Source organism: Cydia amplana, chromosome 9 (genome assembly GCF_948474715.1).
Source record: "Cydia amplana chromosome 9, ilCydAmpl1.1, whole genome shotgun sequence".
Classification (NCBI taxonomy): Eukaryota; Metazoa; Arthropoda; class Insecta; order Lepidoptera; family Tortricidae; genus Cydia; species Cydia amplana.
Genome location: NC_086077.1, coordinates 17,072,139 through 17,094,422, shown reverse-complemented (window position 1 = coordinate 17,094,422; position 22,284 = coordinate 17,072,139). Strand labels below are relative to the sequence as shown.

Below are 22,284 nucleotides of genomic sequence, written 5' to 3'. Positions count from 1 at the left end.
CTTGAATCCTTGTATCGGCAGAGGCTAAAAAGGGTCCATGCTTAGATCTCACTTTTATACACCTTATATGAAATGGGGAACCCGGGTTCAAATTCTAGAAGGCATTTATTTGTCTGTTTATCGTGAATACTTGTCCCTGAATTACCTATGGATGTTTTGAGGGTATGTATCAAATATATATGATATATATCATGTAGTACCCACATCACAAGTCTTATTGAGCTTACAGTATTACAAGGTCGATCGAGAGAATGCTTGGAATACGAGTACGACTCCTGGTTTTTCAGGGCCCGATGAAATAAATTAGAGTTTAATTTACCATGACTGTAAGCTTCACTTATAACCACTGATCTTTTAGTGAAACTCATTTTTTTACCACTAGGTAAATCATTTTGAGACACTGTGTTGACAAAACTTCGAAGAGTTAAAAGTCCTTATTTATGCCATCGCGAAATTGTGTAGAGAAACATGTTACAAGTAATGTTCCTCGTGAGATTCCGAATACTCCAAGAACCATGAAAAGTCCGATTCATTTAATATGATGGCCCTAGTTGCAGATGCTGTAAAACAGTCATTGCAAGGTATTGATACGCACAGTAGACACGAACGTAGTCATAGCAGCTAGACTAGATTCATGCGTACGAATATTTCCCCAACTACAGGAATTGTGGGCTCACGTTGACACAGTGGAAAACACAATTATATCACATGACACACAATTGCATCCAGGTCAGGGAATTATATTTTAAGCTAATAAAATTATCTATTCTATAAGCTAAGTAAACTATCTTTTATTTACCCTAAAAGAGCGGAAGTCTTACCCCTGTTTCGAGCATTCAGTGGAAAGGGGAGAAAAAGTGAATTCGAAGCATGGAATCTGTTCAGAGTTCAACCAAACCACTACAAGGATTCAAGCTCTTACAAGATGGAGCAATAGCAGTGGCTAAAAGCATTCCCCTAAAATACTAAAATGTTATTATATGATCGGTAATAAGTGCAATATTGAAGAAGGCAAGTTATACCGGGATATTGAAATGAAGAGTTGTATAATGTTATATCTGTTCTATGAGATGAAGTCACTGCTAAATTATTTTATTATTAATTTCCATAATGTATACCTACTTCTAACAAAAGGGAGCCATATAAATGCCCTATTACGCGCAGTGTACCGAGGGGTTGATGTTTAGGTTCAGACGTTAGTTCGTCGTCAAACTTGCTCAGTCCGTCAGACTTCTTGGGAATGGAAGCAAGAAGCAGACGACGGGTTCCACACTGGTCTGACACCTGCTTTGGTCAGAATATGGTTGAAACTGACCAGAAGTAAATGCAAACCGGAATAAAAAACGCGATGCAACTACATGAATGATGAAATGTACGCATTTATGTGTATGGGGAAGAAACTGTATTACGACACAAGACGCAAAATTAAAGTGTGGTAGGGTAATTCGCCAGTAACTGGCCACTTTTAGTAACTGGCCACCCAAAACCAAAAATTCATTTTAGGCTAGCCAGTGGCCAGTTATTGAAAGCTGGCCAGTTTTTGGAACCTTATACTAAAATGAATTCTGTTTATAGGTGAATAGAATTCATTTTTAGTTTAGAGCGGCTAGTTATTAAAGCGGCCAGTTACTGGCAAATTATTCTATAATGTAATAAGTAAGTAGATTAAATAATACTTCCAGTTTACTTCTTATTCATTGAGAACAGGGACCATGGAGTGCATGGAGTGGTTGAAATTAACTATGCTTCTATACAAAAGAGAGGCTCTATGATAAATTTTTCCAAGGTCCCTTTTTTCACTGAACGACACATTTTTTTCTAATCAAATATTATGTACGGCTTTCTATCTTTAATATATGATCTACAATAATAAACAACACATTTAGTCGGTCTCCAGAGTGTGTACTTCGGATGTTGTCTATATCGATGCCTATGTCGGTAACAAGATATTCACCGGCGCGGGGCGATATATGTTTTTTTAATGCAATTTCTTTTTCATAAAGGTAAGTAAAAGTTATGTTTGTAAAATCTGCATTAAATAGGCTTTATTGTCATATTTTTTGAATGTAGAAAAACCAAGCAGTTTAATTTTGACAATAAATAAAAAACAAAAATTACACTTGAAAAATTAGATTTTTTGTGTTTTTTTATTATTTTTTTCAACAAATTGCAATTTTTTATACCAGAAATGAATTCTACGTTATTGATTTATCCGAAATTGATACCAAATATGACCTATTAGCTAAACGGGGCCTGTTAGAATTTTTAGAATGAAGCCGGGTGGGGCGCTACTTGAGCCCCCCCCCTCTCGGGCTTAAGCGGGGGGTCCCTCGGGCTACCGATCTTAATCGGCTTATTTTGATATAAGGAACAACTGTGCCAAGTTTCATGCTTTAATCAAGCAAAAAAAGGTTCGACCTTTTTTTGTTACTTAAAACCTTAACTACAAGCCACATCGCTGATATTCTGCCAGGACCTTACAATAAAAGTTTGTGCAACGCTTTATGACGTACATTATGTTTATGTTGTATTTGTGTAAGTATTGAGTTAGTGCGATCTAGTATGTGTAATTGTGTATATATGCGAGTCGCGGCAATATCTATTAAATTGCGTTATGTGTATTATTATTTGTACGTGAAAGTAACTTAGTGACATAAGTACATTAAATTTACATTTAAAGAAACATCAAAAATGAAGAATGAAGACAAGAGACAAGGGAGTTTCAGCCTTTTTATTTTTGTTCTTTTAAAAGGTGTAGACGATACTTGTTTTTGAAACTAAGTTTATGTCGTAAGCTACGGATTGGTGGAGGAATATTGTTCCAGCATTTACTTGCCCGGTACCGAAAACTCCCCCTGAAAGCAGCGGAACTGTGCCTGGGAACCAGTAAAACAATAGAGGTACTTACTAAACTTACTTGTGCTATCTCGGGGCACAGATACTAAAGTGATGTTTATTATTAAAGTTTATTAATGTATTTGTACATTTCATTTTTAAAAATCCGCACCCCCTTAAACCAAATTTTTTTGTACGGAACACTAAAAACTTACATGTCACTCATGGGTCATTATGCCATTATTTGAGGTGTAAGATAAATGTTACAGAAATAAAAACACCCATTTTGATGTGGTCTGTTTTATTTTGAACATTAGGATATAGACCGATAAGGTGCTTAATATTATCAGAGATCAATAAAGCTTATTTTGGTTTAAATGAACGTTGGATTCAAAAATGGCAAAAAAATATAAACAACAGTAATGTTAATTAAGTTCTTTATTAGCTTTGTTTCCACGTTGATGATTACTTTGCTGTTTAAAATAGTTTTTTTTTCGTATTAGAAACTTAAATCAAGACATTGTTTAATGTTTAGATATAATTAATATTTTATATTTTACTAATTAATATTTTATTTCATCAAAGTTCTACAAATTTAAATGGCGTTATTCATAAACATCGTTGTCCCTCTCTATGGCATAACGACAATCGACAAACGACGATCATCAACTGATTAAATTAGCAGATGTTTATGAATAATGATCGGTTAATTTTTTTGGTGCGTGCATTCAAAAACGCGTAAACAAAAATATACCTCAAATATTAAAAAAGAATGTGTAATTTAGAGAGTTTATAGCGATTGTAATAGTGCCGGTGTGCTCTTGATCGGTTTTTTTAAGTCGAAATATATAATGTCAAATAATAGTATTTTATGCAACCGTTGTTTAAGAGAGGTCAAAAAAGGCGAGTGGCGTGAGTAACAATGTGAGGCGAAGCCGAAAATTGTTAATAAAGACGCCACGAGTATTTTTTGACTCAGTTAAACAACGTTGCATACAATACTTTTTCTACGACCAAGCACTGACTTTGAAATAAAATTGTAAATTTAACAAATATTTTTAATTCAAGAAGTAGCAAAAATGGAGGGTACGGGCGGGAAAAGAATGAATGAAATAAAAAAAAAACATGTCTATGGTTCACTTATTTGTCAGAGATGACATTTACAAATAAGGTTGGCAACATTGTATTTTATTCAATATTTTTTATGTGGTCGTATCGTAAAATCGCCAAAAAGGTACTGCGTGTATGCACAAATTCTTTTTTGGGGACAAAGACTTGTCTTGACAACTATAAGGTAGGGTTTTAAAGGTGTGTACATGACCCTTTAAATGACAAATAAAAGTACGGGAGTAGAAAAACTCTATTTACTTACGTGCGTGCAAATAGTAATAAAAAAACTATCGACCACGACCACTACGAACTATGTTCGAAGCTGGACTAATAAGACAGTTTATCGAACCGGCGGCGGTGTAGGTACCTAATGTAACTCTCATTCATCAAAACCATTAGTTTGTCATGATGACAATGTAAATCATACTATCAGGTTTGTGTTTTGGAGTAAAGCTTTGAGGCCAATTCGAATTTACATTCCGATACGAAAACTAGTCAAAACTTGTACGAACTAGTCCTTAGCAAAATGCACGCGATAATGATAAAATCACATCATTTTGATATCGGACTTTAAGTTTCGAATTAAGTATTTTATGTTGTTTTGTGATAATAAACTGTATATATATAGACATAGATATAATTTAATCCTGATATCAGAGATATCAATATTTGAATACAGATATATTAAAACAGAATAATTAATTACATTATAATAAGATTAAAATAATAATATTAGATATTTTGTATTTTTAGAATAAAGATCATTTATTTCAACATAGGTTACAGATACCTATACCATGGGTCTCCGCACTAGGCATTAGGCAATGCCTGTATCGCGAGGAACCAAATTACAAATAAAATATCAGAGCTGTTACATTTAGTAAGAACTCTACTTACGACTAGTAATCTAAACTACAAACTAAGGCTAACCCTTATGAGATATGATAAGATTGTTATCATAGTATAGGATATAGACAAACAATTAGGTTTCTTTAAATGATTCATCGAAATGAATTGACTAGGTATTTGATATTATGATAACTACAAAAACAGTTAACTCTTTATTAATAAAATATACGTAAGATCATTTGTTTAACTTTGGCAGTATTATACTACAAAACAAAACAACAACAATCAATAAATCAATCAATGCAAATAAACAATTTCTGATTTCTGACAGTCATAATAATTACTAAAATTTCTTACCTATCTCTTTTTACTATCAAACTCTTATCTCTTTTTAAATCTCCGTGTAACTTCTTAATCAAACGCTTGAGACAAGTCTACACCTTTACTTCTCTGTAGCAGCGCGAGGCACGACTATTATCTAAATAGTTGCGGAAATTATTATCTATAAACTGAAATAACTGTCATATAAGTACCGAAGAAAAAGTGACCAAGACACTCTGTGCCCAAGGCTGGAATCGAACCTTCGTCGTCTGCATTCGCGAATGGTTCGATTTCAGGCTTGAACAGTGGAGAGTCACTTACATACTTATATGACAGTTATTTCAGTTTATAATTTATATCGGAGTGTTTCAGCTTGAAATAACACACATTAAAATTATATTCATTGAAAAAATATTATGTGTTCCGTTCCACGTCTGAGATCTTCATTGAGAGCGTAACGCCTCCGGTGACCGATAGATGCCGCTAGCGTCTATGTAGTCGCTCCGCCGCCTCGCCGTGACGTAGTTCCGCTTCCCTTTCCTGCAAACAGACGCCCGCCCCCTGCCACTCGCCGCCGCTATGACATTGTTTCGTCGACCGTCCTGACCGATGGTCCGCAAATTTTTTTGCGAACATTTTTGCAGCATGGCGCTTTAAAAATTTCCGATATAGCCAGAGATCGCCACTACTAGTCTTTTGGCGGTCTCGGGATCGATCTTCCAACGGTGCTTTTCGATTCTACCCACTTTTTTCTTGCTAAATTATCTTTTACATGCCATGCTGCTAAAATCGTTACCGTTAACTCGCATTTTCGAGAGTGAAGTAGGAAGTGCGTCAACAAGTGGTTTCAAGTGTCGTTTGTTACAACGCGTGGTAACGTAAGTCGCTCCACATCGGAGAGGAACGTGCGTCATCGTGCCTGCCGCGGGGAGCGGGGCCGGCCCGGCGCCCCGGCGCCTCGCGTGCGCGGTGGGGTGCCGGGGCCGCGCTGCAATAGGATAGGTTTGGATTGTCTTAAACCATCTGGTAAGGCAGTTTAATGATATTCTAGCTGTATTTGGCGTTCGGAAGCGCATTGCGAATGCCTACTTGGACGCTAAAGCCCCGGTTCTCGTCCGATTACCGCAGGTGACGGCCGAGGTCGGTGCCCGTGCTCGGAGCCCGGGAGTATTACCTCGTGTTGTTAGTTTCCGACGCGACAGTTCGTGTCGTTCGCCGCGTCGGCGCCGTCGACTTTCTCTTGTCGTCCGAGGTGACTCCGAGACGCCGCGACGCTGCGGGCCGGCGCCCGAAGTGTCGCGGCGCAGGCGCTTCCGGTCCGCGGGACTCCGAGAGACGTGGAAGCCACTCTGTGGAAACACTACGAGTACAGCGGCGGGGCCGTTCGCCGCGCCGGTTGCCATCTATCAAGGCGTCGGGCAACAGTGTCGCCGTGATGTTGCGTGCAACTACGCCACCATGGTGGCGCCAGTCGCCACGCGCACGCCTCCCCCCCTGTGCCGGCGAAAGACGCTACGGTGGCGCTGCCAGCGAAACAGTGGCGGGCCGCCACGATGGCAGCACCCGCCTCACGCGTCGGCGCCTCTCGAGCTGGCCAGCACCCCCTGAGCCAGTGGCGGCCGCCACGATGGCGCCGCCCACCTCACGCTCCGGTGCCACCCGAGCCGGCCGCCACGATGGCGCCTCTCGCCTCACGCACCTGCGAGCCGGTGTCGCGCCGCCACAAGGGTGCCGCCCGCCTCGCGCACCGGCGCCTCTCGAGCTGGCCGCCACGATGGCACCTCTCGCATCACGCGCCGGCGCCTCCCGAGCTGGCGGTGGCTGCCGCCACGATGGCGCTTCTCGCGTCACGCGCCGGCGCCTCCCAAGCTGTCGGTGGCTGCCGCCACGATGGCGCCTCTCGCGTCACGCGCCGGCGCCTCCCGAGCTGGCGGTGGCTGCCGCCACGATGGCGCTTCTCGCGTCACGCGCCGGCGCCTCCCAAGCTGTCGGTGGCTGCCGCCACGATGGCGCCTCTCGCGTCACGCGCCGGCGCCACGCGCCGGCGCCTCCCGAGCTGTCGGTGGCTGCCGCCACGATGGCGCTTCTCGCGTCACGCGCCGGCGCCTCCCAAGCTGTCGGTGGCTGCCGCCACGATGGCGCCTCTCGCGTCACGCGCCGGCGCCTCCCGAGCTGGCGGTGGCTGCCGCCACGATGGCGCTTCTCGCGTCACGCGCCGGCGCCTCCCAAGCTGTCGGTGGCTGCCGCCACGATGGCGCCTCTCGCGTCACGCGCCGGCGCCTCCCGAGCTGGCGGTGGCTGTCGCCACGATGGCGCTTCTCGCGTCACGCGCCGGCGCCTCCCAAGCTGTCGGTGGCTGCCGCCACGATGGCGCCTCTCGCGTCGCACGCCGACGCCACCCGAGCTGGCGGTGGCTGCCGCCACGATGGCGCCTCGCGTCACGCGCCGGCGCCTCCCGAGCTGGAGGTGGCTGTCGCCACGATGGCGCTTCTCGCGTCACGCGCCGGCGCCTCCCAAGCTGTCGGTGGCTGCCGCCACGATGGCGCCTCTCGCGTCGCACGCCGACGCCACCCGAGCTGTCGGTGGCTGCCGCCACGATGGCGCCTCGCGTCACGCGCCGGCGCCACCCGAGCTGGCGGTGGCTGCCGCCACGATGGCGCCTCTCGGGTCACGCGCCGGCGCCTTCCGAGCTGGCGATGGCTGCCGCCACGATGGCGCCTCTCGCGTCACGCGCCGGCGCCTCCCGAGCTGGCGGTGGCTGCCGCCACGATGGCGCCTCTCGGGTCACGCGCCGGCGCCTTCCGAGCTGGCGATGGCTGCCGCCACGATGGCGCCTCTCGCGTCACGCGCCGGCGCCTCCCGAGCTGGCGGTGGCTGCCGCCACGATGGCGCCGCCCACCTCACGCACCGGCACCTTCCGAGCGGCGGCGGTTGCCATGATAGCGCCGGCAATTACGTCGATGCTGCAAGTACGACGCTGTCGTCCTTTGCAATGGCACCCATGTTCTATTCGTAAGAAAACTTACGCCGTGTCGATGCAGCTCGCTAAGCCGACGCTGGCCGGGCGCCACGCCGCTGCCGTCCGGCGCCACGGTACCAGTTTTCCCTGTCCACATGGCCCCATTGAGGTACGCAGGCGCTTATAGCTATGGTGCAACAGCACGAGCAGACCGCTAAACTCTTGCTTTCGGTTAAGGATTCCTCCGTCGCCAAGGCGACGGCAGACAAGGTCCCGTGTGCTCCGCTCAAAACCGAGGTTGAAGGCATTGAAAAGGTTTGCAGTGTTCACATAATTATCTCTCTGCTTGCCCGCGCTCTCCAGCTTAAGTTCCGTCTTACAAAGACGAACTCGTTCGCCAAGCCCCTAATAAACAAAATGGGACAAATAAACCCGCTGCGCCTGAACGAGCTTGTGTTTCCGGTGCCAAGAGAAAGGGGCCAGGAGGACTCCAGCAGTTTCCATCTGTCTGTCTTCGACTTTATCGAAACAGTTTTGTTAAGCAAAGCGCCAAAATCGATTTTAGACTTGATTTCATCAGTGCGATTTCCTTAAAAGCATGCTGCCATGCTCCTATACAAGTTTGACTGAAGGTTTTTCGTTTTCTCAACATACAGACCTGCCTTGCTGCCGAGTTTCTCACAGAAACTATACTCGATGCCTCCTGTTCAGTCTCAAATTCGCAAACGTTAGTTTATGGAGATTGCACCGTCGTAGTCCTCACCTTATACCTGTAGTCCGTTAATAATGGTAGACAATGTACGAAGTGAGGCCCTTCAAGTGGAGAGTAATCGTTAACGGGCCGCACCTGCAGCGCTGACGACAGGAGTGTACTACAAACATACAACCGTTACTACGGTTGTCGAAAAAACTGCTGATGCCAGCAGATCGTCTATAGTTCGCGCTGGTTCCTTGCTACTTACCAGGTCGGTATAACCCCCAAAGGCGACGGTTTATCAAAAAGTCACTGCGTCCCCCGACTGGCAGCTGCGCCGAGAAGCCGCCGAGACTATCTTCGCCTGATAGGCACCTTGATGGTCGGCCTCTCCGCTTTCGAGAGCCCTCGCACTGTACCACGGTATGTCTTAGTCGACTCTTTGAAGTGCTACCACGACGCGTTTGGCAGCTGCCGGTGATACGACTTGGCATGGATATCTCCACCTCCCAGGCTAGTCTGTTTACTGTGACGGCGTGATGAGGAGAGCTTTCTCGCAGCTGTGGTAAGCTTGCAATTTACTGGCAGTCCTAGTGAACACAACGTCAGACCACCATCCCTTACGAGTCAACGACCTTAAGAATCGAGGCGTAGCTCCTGTCAGATAGGATGCTCCAACATACGAGCCGGCGATAACCGGGTATTTCCGGTTCCGGTACTGGTTGTCTAGAAAACCAGTACCGGGGAGCACTCCCTAGATCGTCCCCTTGTCGAGGTCGCTGTACGCCCACAATGTAGAAATGATCTTCATGGTGCATCAAAAATGAGATCGACTGCCAGGTACCTCTAATACCCAGTGAAGTAGCGAGCTATCTCAGACATCTATTTCTATTCTCCATGTTAGCTTTCAGAATGATACTTGTTCAGAAGCCTGTAACAAGTGCTGTATGTGAACCACTATCGGACACTATGCCTTCTTCCATCGTCATTAATAGCGAGACCAGCGCCTCCCAAACCACCAGCTTGGGACGCGAGAAATCTTATTCAAATTACTTGCCCTAACTTGAATAATCCTACAACGTACCTATATAGAAGAGCTGCTGCACCTTTACTGTTAGCATCAGGCCGCAGGGTCAATGACCTTACCCTACTACACTGTAGCCCAGGCAATTACACAGATAACTTTGACGCTATTATTTTGTGTCCGAAATTCGGTTCTAAACCAGATAACGTGTCTCACCGACTGGACTCTCTTAGAAGCTTCGGAATAAAGTATAGACCCAGTAGGTAGTCTGGGTACGTCAACTTGTGAGAATTACACAAAATGTTAGGGGACACTGTGCTTATTTCCTTCAGACACAGTAGTCTCATCCAATCCAGCCTCGCCTACGATTGCTTTCGATCCATGATGTACTTAATCACTAAATTAGCTGGAACACTATCCAATTACTTAGCGATATTTTGGCTTAAGTTAATTGGGAACATGACTCTTTCTTTAGACGATCCTATCGCCGAGATTCTGCGGATCGGATGCGATTTCGAATGAGAAATCTCTCAAACCAGTTTAACGTCAGATTCGAACCTGGGATTACAGTTTAAATTCTCAATTTCCTGTAATGCATCATTATAACGAGTTATTGTGATTTCATGGGTTGCAATAAGGCGTATATATTTATTCTTTCTCTGAGTTATATGACAGTAGGTGTAGCCCTAACGCTTGCGCGCCCGCTGACTCGCCACCAGGAGATAATAAACAGGTCTCAATGAAGATCTCAGACGTGGAACGGAACACATAATATAAAAATTTTACCTTCCAATAAAATTATTATTATGTTTCCTTCCACGTCTGAGATCTGAGTAATGCCTTCCTGGCAGGCTACTAGGCTACTTTTATACCGACGGTACTTCTCCTCAACAATGACATAGCGGCGGCGAGTGGCGGGGGGCGGGCGTCTGTTTGCAGGAAAGGGAAGCGGAACTACGTCACGGCGAGGCGGCGGAGCGACTACATAGACGCTAGCGGCATCTATCGGTCACCGGAGGCGTTACGCTCTCAATGAAGATCTCAGACGTGGAAGGAAACATAATAATAATTTTATTGGAAGGTAAAATTTTTATATTTTATTATTATTATATTATATACTGTTAATTATTATCTAGGTACTTTATCACATGTATTTACATTTTTATTTAACATTATTTAGTCTAAGCTCTCGATTTGAGCCTCAGCCAATGCCCGCCCTTGATCCTCAGGTTGAAGTTGTCCTTGGCCAGTTCGCAGGGGATGGTGGTCTTCTCGCACGGCATCAGCTTGTAGCGCTGGACGAGCTGGTACACCATCACCTTCACTTCGCACAGCGCGAAACGGGATCCTGCGAAGAACGATCACTGTATATTACTTTCAATAGGTTTTGTGTTATCGTTGCACAGTTATGAGAGTTACGAGTGTGCGAAGAGAAACAAACTTTGAAAGTTTTGTACCATCTGTATAATGGATTAAACTTGGACTATGTCAACACATTCATTAGATAAGTATTTCTCCTCCTCCAACTTTTGGGTCCCAGTTTTCAGTTATTGTTTACTGTTTTTTATTAATATCAATTTATTTATTATAATTCTGAGACAAGTATATCATACGCTTCAGTACCCCTAGTGTAAATTTCATTCGATAGCGTGTCGTGACGTACGCGTCTGCGTTAAGTCTCATTTTGTATGGTATTTTGAGTTTCCATAACGTCCCGCTTGGCGCACTGTGAAGTTTATACCAAGGGTTCTTATCATATAATTCCTTACCAATACAGTTTCTTGGTCCAAGACCAAAAGGAAAATAAGTGAAGGGCTGGATCATATGCTTGTTCTCCTCAGAGAAGCGCTCAGGGTCAAACTTCTTGGGGTTTGGAAAGTATTTCGGGTCCCGGTGAATCGCCGCTACTGGTATGTTGACGCCTTCACCTTTTTTCAACTGAAAAAGGAGAGTATTTAAAATTCTTAACAAACAGTAAATATTTAAGAAATAATTAAAAACACGAGAAAGTTTTGATATCAGTGAAGCAAAATGGTAAACATGACAACATCGGTCTTTATAAAGCAATAGGTGTTGAAATTAAGAGTAAATGAAACACAAGTTGGTAGTCTAATACTAGAAGAATAAATAGAAGATAAAAGAACAGGGGGTGAATTGCAAGTTACTTATACCTATTTATATCATGACTAATAAGTTCATTACACACTTGATTTGATGAATTGACTTCTCTTGACACAAGTATCTCGATACTTAAAAAGAGACACCAACTAGCATGTTGTAAAACTGTTTGGTTTACTGTTTTTTTTTATACAACTTACAATAAAGTCTTGACTAGCTTTGTCGTTGGGTCTGCCCAAATTGTAGTCCTTTGTGCAAATACGATCTGACGCAATAGCTGGAGGCCATAATCGCAAAGATTCTGAAAACACATAAAGTAATACAATAACAGATCAATTCGCAAAAACGAAACTACAAAACAATAAAAATAATATCTTAAACTTTTCACTTATTTTAATTTTTAACAAGCAGAAACGTCCGTCTGCGAACGAGGCCGTGATCCAGGGTTACACCCAATACTGTAATTTTTCCACTATTAAATTTAGTCTAAGCTTTTGACTGTTGTGTAGATTACCTGAGACGACCATATCCATATAAACCATGTTCTGAATGGAGTTGTAGTCAAACTTGCCGCCACTCTTCTTCTCATGCTCTCTCACTTCCTCTGCCAGCCTCTCTTGCACGTCAGGGTTGAGGGCCAGCTCGTAAAGGAGGAAAGTCATGGCTGTGGAGACAGTTTCAAAACCGGCGATGAAGAAAAGGACTGCTTGCGCGATTAGGTCTATGTCTGCCCAAGCTGGTGGAAGTTAAAAAGAACAGTTAATATTATATTCTATGAACCAGAATCTAGTAAATAACCAAGACTTACAACCCACATACAATGCCGTGAGAATTGTCAAATTTACAGGACTTACAGGACAGGAATTTACAGGACAGGATTTATTATTTCTACTATTGCTATTGCTATTTATAATTTCAAAACGTAAAATTTAACTTTCAGAGTAACTGCAATTAATTATATTCACACATTCAAAATAAGTTTAAAGCATTATATAACTATTTTGAGCCATTAAAAAAGGGTTTAGATTGGCGCTATTAAATAAGCATACCTAAGCCTCAAAAGTTTTTATTGCCTATGGTTTAATTGTACCTTTGTCCATTAGTTATGATACCCCAGAACCGGATTTAAGACATAAATAAGTATAATTAGGTGATAATTTTAGCTAAATATTTCCATTTTAAATATCAAAGTTAAAATAGTAAAAAGTCTCTGATTGAACATAGGTGCATTTTTTTTTTAATACAATTGAAATTTGGCTGTGGCTACAATTATTTTATGGGGAAAGTGAATTTAATATTTTACCTCTATTAATAGTCTTCTTGCCGACATTAGACTCTTCTACTGTGGCGAATCCTGCACCACCATCATTGCCAGAATTTTCTTCATGAACAAGCTGACCTGCAGAATAAAATTTACGAGCTGAATAATTACATTTTATAATTATGGAAAAATAAAAGTCGTCATTTTTTAGTACGAAAGTTAATTCATTTGGGTCTATACTAACTACCCTTAGAAAACGTTGTCGTATCAAAATACACACAATGTAATCAATGCTTTGAGTACCTTCTTCAAATTATATTTAATCGAATCTATTGATAAAGACTCCAATTTTGTATATACGGACATTGTTTTGTATAATTTTATAGTTATGAACTTGTCTTACCTTTCTTGGCTTCCATAAGCAGATGTATCATGTCCGGTCGTAGAATATTGTGCACTTCACGGTCCTTCATCGTGCTGAGCACTAAGTGTTGGAAGAAGTTCGTCACATCTTCTGAGAAGAGGTTAGTTTTCAGTAGCTGAAAATATAGACCTTAGTTATCACATATTTTCTCTGATTCTTTAAATTATCTGACATTTTTTAAATATTCTTTTAAAAATATCTATTCCGTTAAATAAAAAGCCTGACATTATTGGATATAATCTTAATTTTAATTTTGTGACCACCATTACCTTGGTGTTTTTTAGTGAAATTTAAATTCAGGTCATTTGATAAATGTGCTTGGAATTATTTTTACTCGATAATTTAATACGAGAAAAAACATATGAATGTAAATCTTTCACGAAAATAAGACAAACTTAATGTAAGGTGATAAAAATAACGTTAACACCATTCACGTTCATCGTTATTTTACTGTATTGACTTTGTTATTTTTCTTGTACTTATACCGTTTTTGATATTTCCTTCTATTCTTTCTACTCAGATATTCACAATGTATTGATTCAACTTTTAATTTTTTTATGTTTGTTATTTGTTTCTTTTTGACGATCGTAATATTGACATAGCTTAACAATGAATAATGTAATGCTTACAAATAAATAAATCTGAATCTAAATCACCTTCATGAGCCAAGGAAAGGAGGCATATCCAAAGAACTTTAGAATCGCCACAAAGTTAAAGTTAGAAGCCTTGTATCCCATTTTGTAGAACTGGTTGTCGGGCTCAAGATGGGAGTCCACTTTCAGGCCAAAAGCACAGGACGCTATGACGTCATTCGCATAGTAGGTCGCCAGGTCCTTAGTTTCGATGTCTATGTAACCCTCTGCAACAATACGTTTCAGAATCTTAAGTAATGAAGTAAAAAAAAATACAAAGACTAACCAAATAGCAGAAGTAGAAAAAAAAAGAAAAGCGGCCAAGTGCGAGTCGGACTCGCCCATGAAGGGTTCCGTATTTAGGCGATTTATGACGTATTAAAAAAAAACTACTTACTAGATCTCGTTCAAACCAATTTTCGGTGGAAGTTTACATGGTAATGTACATCATATATTTTTTTTAGTTTTATCATTCTGTTATTTTAGAAGTTACAGGGGGGGGGGGGACACACACATTTTACCACTTTGGAAGTGTCTCTCGCGCAAACTATTCAGTTTAGAAAAAAATGATATTAGAAACATCAATATCATTTTTGAAGACCTATCCATAGATAACCCCACACATACTGGGTTTGATGAAAAAAAAATTTTTGAGTTTGAGTTCTAAGTATGGGGAACCCCAAAAATTTATTGTTTTTTTTTCTATTTTGGTGTGAAAATCTTAATGCGGTTCACAGAATACATCTACTTACCAAGTTTCAACAGTATAGTTCTTATAGTTTCGGAAAAAAGTGACTGTGACATACGGACGGACAGACGGACAGACAGACAGACATGACGAATCTATAAGGGTTCCGTTTTTTGCCATTTGGCTACGGAACCCTAAAAATGAAGAAATGGTAGCTTTTTAATTATCATAGTAAAATGTAGAGGTATCAATAATATTACTTGCTTAAGACATAGGTAAGGTTAATGATATACACTTTTCCATTTTACTATATTTTTATATTTTTTCTTTAACCTCTACTTCACTGTTAACTAATTGTATTAGATCTTTGTGTTACTAAATATACCTAAGTATGTATCGAAAGTAATTTTGAGACACCGATACCCCACAAACCTTAATATCTTCGAACTGTGCACGTCGGTAATTAACGATTTTCGTTTTTTATTAATGAATGAACGTTTTTAAATCGACAACTTAATTTTTTTTTTTATTTAATTTTTTATCTAAATCCAATACTAACTTTTCGATTCCTTCAACTGCTGGTCCAGCGAAATGACCATCTGGTTGCCCACCTCGACTATGAATGGCAGCATGTGCTTCATCTTCGAGCTTGTGAACGCTGGACTTAATGTTGAACGCATGTCCTTCCATTCTTGACCTGAAAGGATTCATTAAATTGGTAGGTAAAATATGTAATTGACTCAAATTTATTTACTTTTCAACACTTCATGTACTGATGAGGTCATTCAATCGCAGTTAGAATCCGTCTACGCTACCTCTAGTGTGTGTTTTTGATAAGTAATTATACAATGACTAGACGTCGATAAGATAATTATTTTAAATACCTTTTAGAGAGAACAAGTTCCTTCCAAAGAAAGGATCGACGTCTTCGCTGACGAATGAGCGGTGATCCAGAAAGTGCTCGAAGTCCTTAACAGTCACCTTCTTGATAAGTTCGATGTCTCTAATTAATAACACCGGCTTTAGGAACTCAAAGTTGCCCACAAACCTGGAAATAAACTATAACATAACATAACATAAATTTATTTTAAAAAAAACACGTAATTCGTCATATAAAACAAAGACTTAAAAATAGTGATAGTTTACATGTGCCTGAACTAGGATTCCTTGTGTTTCAGGCGTAAACCACTATGTTTATTTTAAAGTAAAACTTTCTCTATCCTCCTCTAGCGCCGTTAGTTCCACTCCTAGTAATTACGGCCTGGCCACGACATTGCGCGACTGGCTTCGGCTAAGGCGAAAACCATAGATGAAAACGAAAGGTCCGATCGCTGTGTCTTGCTCCAATCTATGATTGTCGCCTTAGACGAAGCCAGTCGCGCAATGTCGTGGCCAGGCCGTTAGGGATATAGCCGGTATTTGAAATAAATTATTTTACACCATGCACGAACTAAAACTAAAAAATTATATTTAAAGCAGTTATTTTTTCATACAATTTTGTTTTACAAAAATGTATAATGTAATAACATTAAAGTACAGATTTTACCTACTACCACAGATAAAAAAGTTCTCATAGTAAAATTGGTACACAATTTCTATTTAATAAATCATATAGTACTAGAAAGAGTTGGTAACTTGACCGTGACGTCACTTGTACTGTTTTGATATGTGGCGGTCCATTCTAAAGCGTTCTTATGCAACATGTGCACAAGGACCCTTTTCTGATGGGTAGCCAGGGTAGCCACATATATATTCATATAGATTCATATAAATCTTAGGGGGTCCCGTTCTTTCCCATAAAGTTTTAAGTCATAATGTATTGTTTGTCATATTATCATTAGTCATAAAACTGAAACCGTTAACATTTCAAGATTTTCGTTAGTTTATCCTATAGATAGGTTAGATTAGGTTAGGTTTATTTTATGGCAATCCTGAAAAGTGACGCGTTTCTGAACCAAATGGATTATGACTAACGAAAATTCGGGCAAACAATACATTATGGCTTAAAACTATTTGGGAAACAATAGAGACCCAAATCTTAGGTATCTAAATCTATTGCTACGCAATACGTAACAACATTATTAGGAGGTACTGTTTTGACATTTTTTATATATTACTCGTACTTTTTAATTTAGTGTACCTAAGTCATGTACCTATTTTTATTTTGTATTATTTTTTTACATGTGTTTTTGACATTAAAGATGTTGAATTGAATTGAATCAATATAGCAATCGATTACATTATCAATCATTTTATTATTAAGAAAAAAATGTTGTTACTTATATTTTAACTTGAGTAAAATTATACACTTATTTAAAGCCAATGTATCTTACAAGTATATAATTTTACACCCTTTTTTTGTATTTTTTTTTTCTAAGACAATATTTTTGCTCTATCAGGCGCTATCGAGGCTTGAACTTACGATTTTTTTTATGTTGCCGAAAAATGGTTAAAGAAATTTCAATGTCAATGCTCTTTAGTGGTTTCATGTGTTCGATATTTTCAATAATAAGGACATCAAATATCAAGTCGATGACCAATAATTATTAGTATCTATAAAGTACAATTTATATTAAAACAATGATATCAGAAGATAAGTCAATTTCAACGACTTTTTCTGAAGTATCATTGAGTGCTTAATAGATGTCTCTAGTATGTACTCGTAGTCAGCTGCGTAGGTAGTGGATACTTCAAAACATGTCCTAGGTTTCGTAGCAGTAGGAGACACTCCAGTGTCATAATATTAAAAAAAATAGTAACCACTGACAAACCGCGGTATACGGAAAACAAGATCCGTTGTAGAGAAGACAACGATACGATATGTACTAGATACCTGGTAGTTTAGATTTCAACTAGATATCTTTTGCAGCTCAATTCGGGCAACCAATGTCACTTTTACGTTAAATTACCGTAGTAAGATCGTTTCAAAATCGTTTTGAGATCTAAAAATACATAACGAGACGTTTTAGACATTGTGGAAATCGTTCAAGAGTATCTCCAGAATCGCAGAAATGTCAAATTTGACAGGTTAGATCTTAAACATATCGTTGTCGTATCTTGGTGATGTCTAATAAATATCTAGTTCAAAATCCGTATCGGGCCCCTGGTAGTTGATACCGACCTTTCTTCAGGGAATTTGATATACAGCTCATTAACCACATCAATGAAACTTTTAGTTCTGAATATAATGGGACTCATGTTCCCCAGAACCGGCAAAGGTTTCATATTTTTGACTCCATATTTGCTGAACCTTGAGTAGGCTTGGCGGCAGTATAGGTATATCGCCGCTACCACGGCTGCTATCCATAGGTAGAATAACATTATCTGTAAAAAAATATTAGTTTATTATTAGTCTATATTAATTACTTGTCTTTATTAATTTGCATACAACTATGCAAGTTAGAGTTAAGTGCCGTGTTTTCCCTGATGTGGATGTCTATTTATTCTGCAATTTCTGAGTCATCTGAGGCTTAGTGTAGCCGAAGGTATGCGATGTCTTCTTGATAAAACGGTTTAAATACATTATGTTAAACTATGAATTAAGTATATCTACAGGTTGTTTTGTTAATAACCTGCAATATTTACGATGTGAATGTATAGCTCATACAGGGGTCATTTACATTTTTTTTTGTACCTTTGTCTAATTTTTTCTTAACACTCTCAGTTTCGTAACGAAAATTAACCATACAAAAATGCAAATTTTTATTGCTAACATACGTAACGAAACTGAGAAAATGTTAAGAAAAAATTAGACAAAGGTACAATAAATTTGCAAATGACCCACACAGACCAACCCTAAAATCGCGAAAAAAAAGACTCCCATAGAAAATATCTACATCAAACCAGCCAAAATGTATAAACCAGCAAAACATTTTTTTGTAATTTCGGGGTTTGTCTCATACTAGTAGTTATTCAGTATGACCTTTTATACACATCGTAAAATATTGCAGGATATTAAAAAACATTCTGTATTAATATTAACTTTAGATAAAGATAAAAGATAGTTTATTCAAGTAGGCATAATTACAATGCGCTTATGAACGTCAAATAAAGCTAGGTAGACCGGCTCCAACCCTACACCTCTGCCCCGAGAAGATTTAAATCCCCCCTCAATTGGAGGAGGGTATCCCATTATGGGACCGGCAACAAACTCGGCGGGACACATCTTTTCACAAATAATTACATCTTTAAATTTGTACTGTAAATTAGAGCCTTAAATTATTAAATATACCTAGTATAAAACAGTCTACAGTAAATTGGTAACAAAATAGGAAAAAATAATGGGTTTGAGTTAGCTATTCTGTACAATCATGAGGTAAAATGCTTTGTCTGTTATTCATAATTATACTTTTTTTTTTAATTTAGTTATAATGTAGCAAACAAAGAAACCTAATAATTCAACCTGACACAAACCAAAATCAAGCGTAGGTAGTATCAAAGGAGAATGATTTGTCCTTCCTAGAGGACACTGGGCAGAAGAAGTTAATTACAGTTACGAGCAAAAACTATCGATGCGTGTCATGTAAACATACGGGACGTGTATATGTTTACACCAACATATCCTCCTAAGGCCCACCATACAAAAGACTCACGCTTGACTGCACATTTCTAATAGGTTTTCCTGTCATCTATAGGTAAAAAACTATTTTGTGTATTTTTTCAAAATTGTAGACCCAGCAGTTTCGAAATAAAGGGGGGGGGGGGGGGAATGGTCGGACAGACAGACAGACAAACGCACGAGTGATCCTAGAATGGCTCCGTTTTTTTCCTTTTGAGGTACGGAACCCTAAAAAGGTAATTGAATTTGAATAGCAATAGCAGTGTATTAAGGAATGTTCATACAATAATTATGCAAAGATTGTATTTTTTTAATGCTAACTTAATTCAATGCAATAAGGTGAAAAAATGTATACATATGTATGAACTAGACTGTAGCCTAATAAAAACTACTCAACAATAACGCAGAAGGTCAAAGATCAACGTCTTGTAATGAAAAATGATTCGCCAATTGGTCAGTGACACTTAATGTGTAATGCATGTTTTGTCTCCAGCAGTTATATTCTAACCCCCTTAATCATAAACGTCTGCTAAGTTAATCAGCTGATGATCATCGTTTGTCCCCCTCTATGACATAACGACAGATAGGGACAAACGACGATCATCAACTGATCAAGTTAGCAGCCGTTTATGAAAAACGCCATAATTCAACAAAATACCCGTTTGACAAAACAGTACCTAGGTACTCCTATGCAATGCATATCGGAACCAAAATTAATATAATAAAGTTTTTTATTTTATTTTATGAAGAAAAAAACATCTTTTTAGGGTTCCGTAGCCAAATGGCAAAAAACGGAACCCTTATAGATTCGTCATGTCTGTCTGTCTGTCTGTCCGTCTGTCCGTCTGTCCGTCTGTCTGTCCGTCCGTATGTCACAGCCACTTTTCTCCGAAACTATAAGAACTATACTGTTGAAACTTGGTAAGTAGATGTATTCTGTGAACCGCATTAAGATTTTCACACCAAAATAGAAAAAAAACAATAAATTTTTGGGGTTCCCCATACTTAGAACTCAAACTCAAAATTTTTTTTTTCATCAAACCCATACGTGTGGGGTTATCTATGGATAGGTCTTCAAAAATGATATTGAGGTTTCTAATATCATTTTTTTCTAAACTGAATAGTTTGCGCGAGAGACACTTCCAAAGTGCTAAAATGTGTGTCCCCCCCCCCCTGCAACTTCTAAAATAAGAGAATGATAAAACTAAAAAAAATATATGATGCACATTACCATGTAAACTTCCACCGAAAATTGGTTTGAACGAGATCTAGTAAGTCGTTTTTTTTTATACGTCATAAATCGCCTAAATACGGAACCCTTCATGGGCGAGTCCGACTCGAACTTGGCCGCTTTTTTTATTCGTAACACTATACCGTAAAACCATCCAACTATACCTAGTCCAATATTACAACTATGGTTCACAAGTGCAATACCTACGTAAAGTACCTATCAAAAACAATGTTCTTTTTCGTATTTTCCGACTAAATACAAATATTTTGCCTCAGAAATACTGCATTCAAATAAAAGATAATAATAATCACACCTAAAGAGTGTATTTTGCACCATAGTTGGGAGCTTTTGAATTATAATATATAATATAAATATAGTGACAGCTAAAGTGTCCAAACATGTCGTAACACATCTTTGTGACCGTATAAATAAAGGTGTCCCGATATATTTGGCCACTTTGGCCGTCACTATCTATTTGATGCTAACTGTACGTTAGGGGCTCTATTTTTAAACTTACATGCACGTCTGACAATGTTAAAATAACAAAAATAACACGACTGCTCCGAACTATGCTCGAATCAGGACTAACATTGTAATTTATTTACTCGCTAAGTATATATCATACGCATATATGTAGGATGTAGGTATTGTGCACCCATACCACATTATCTCAAAGACGTATCATAGTTGTGTGTATTAAAAATATAGGCGTTTTGTCTCAAAATATGATTTGCCTGCAATAAAAAATTGCGAGTATACTGATTATTATAATCGTGTATTTTAGTCGTGATAACCGTAAGATAAAAGTATAAGTACCTATATGCTTTAAACATATTGTGTGTAATGATGAGTAGGTTTAACTTAAATATTATATACATATGATAAACTTGGCCATCGTGAACAAGATGCATGTAACTGCGTCGAAATATCGGGAGCTTGAAAACAATACAAAAGGCGTTGACAAAAGGTAACGCAGCGTACTACGTACGTAGGCGAACAACACGCGAAAGCGAAGCGAAGCGATGCGGCGCGGGGTGAATCAATCCTTTGATACCTATAGAAGTGTCCTACGCGTGGAACGCAGCGTAATCACGGTTCATATCCCGGGTTTATTTTTATATCGATGTAATTACTGATAGATTTCAGATGAAATGTATGTAGACATAGACATAGACATAGACATAGAATTTTTTTATTTAACACCACATTGAAAAATGTTTACAGGCAATGCTACAAAACATTACAAGCCTTAGAATTAAACTTAAATAGGCACAAATTAATTTGTTTACATGTAGATATAAGTTTTTTTAAATTATGATGCTAAAAAGGAGCGAACCTCAGCATGTGTTGCAGCAGGCTTACCTACTACAACGCTGGTTTTCAGGCCGACCCTTCGTACAATACGAATTTGCTTGCTGTTTGTCGGAAACTCTACGGCTAAGACTATTTTAGACTATTTTAGTATAACGTTGTACACTCGACAACAGATAAATCGGACCGGTCGAGGTGCTCAAAAATAGGTAGGAATAAGTTGAGCTTTGGCTTTTTACAATATGAGGCATTACAAGGCTTAATGGGAG

At 39.7% G+C, this 22,284-nt stretch overlaps 2 protein-coding genes across 2 annotated transcripts in view; both read right to left on the bottom strand.

Moving 5' to 3' along the window:
- Nucleotides 1-11,807, bottom strand: part of LOC134651247 (cytochrome P450 6B2-like) — a 143,733-nt gene extending 131,926 nt beyond the window's left edge. The window contains exon 1 of the mRNA XM_063506316.1: nt 11,796-11,807. The gene's annotated coding sequence lies outside the window, so the exon portion shown is untranslated. The remainder of the gene's footprint in view (nt 1-11,795) is intronic.
- LOC134651245 (cytochrome P450 9e2-like) lies at nt 10,952-21,315 on the bottom strand. Its single transcript, XM_063506312.1, has 11 exons — nt 21,222-21,315; nt 18,037-18,239; nt 15,800-15,963; nt 15,475-15,612; nt 14,252-14,454; nt 13,575-13,710; nt 13,214-13,309; nt 12,425-12,646; nt 12,111-12,211; nt 11,562-11,730; nt 10,952-11,140 (listed from the first exon to the last, which is right to left on the bottom strand). The coding sequence occupies exons 2-11, from the start codon at nt 18,234-18,236 to the stop codon at nt 10,974-10,976; spliced, it is 1,596 nt and encodes a 531-aa protein (XP_063362382.1). The 5' UTR covers nt 18,237-18,239; nt 21,222-21,315; the 3' UTR covers nt 10,952-10,973.
- Between the last annotated feature and the right edge of the window lie 969 nt (nt 21,316-22,284).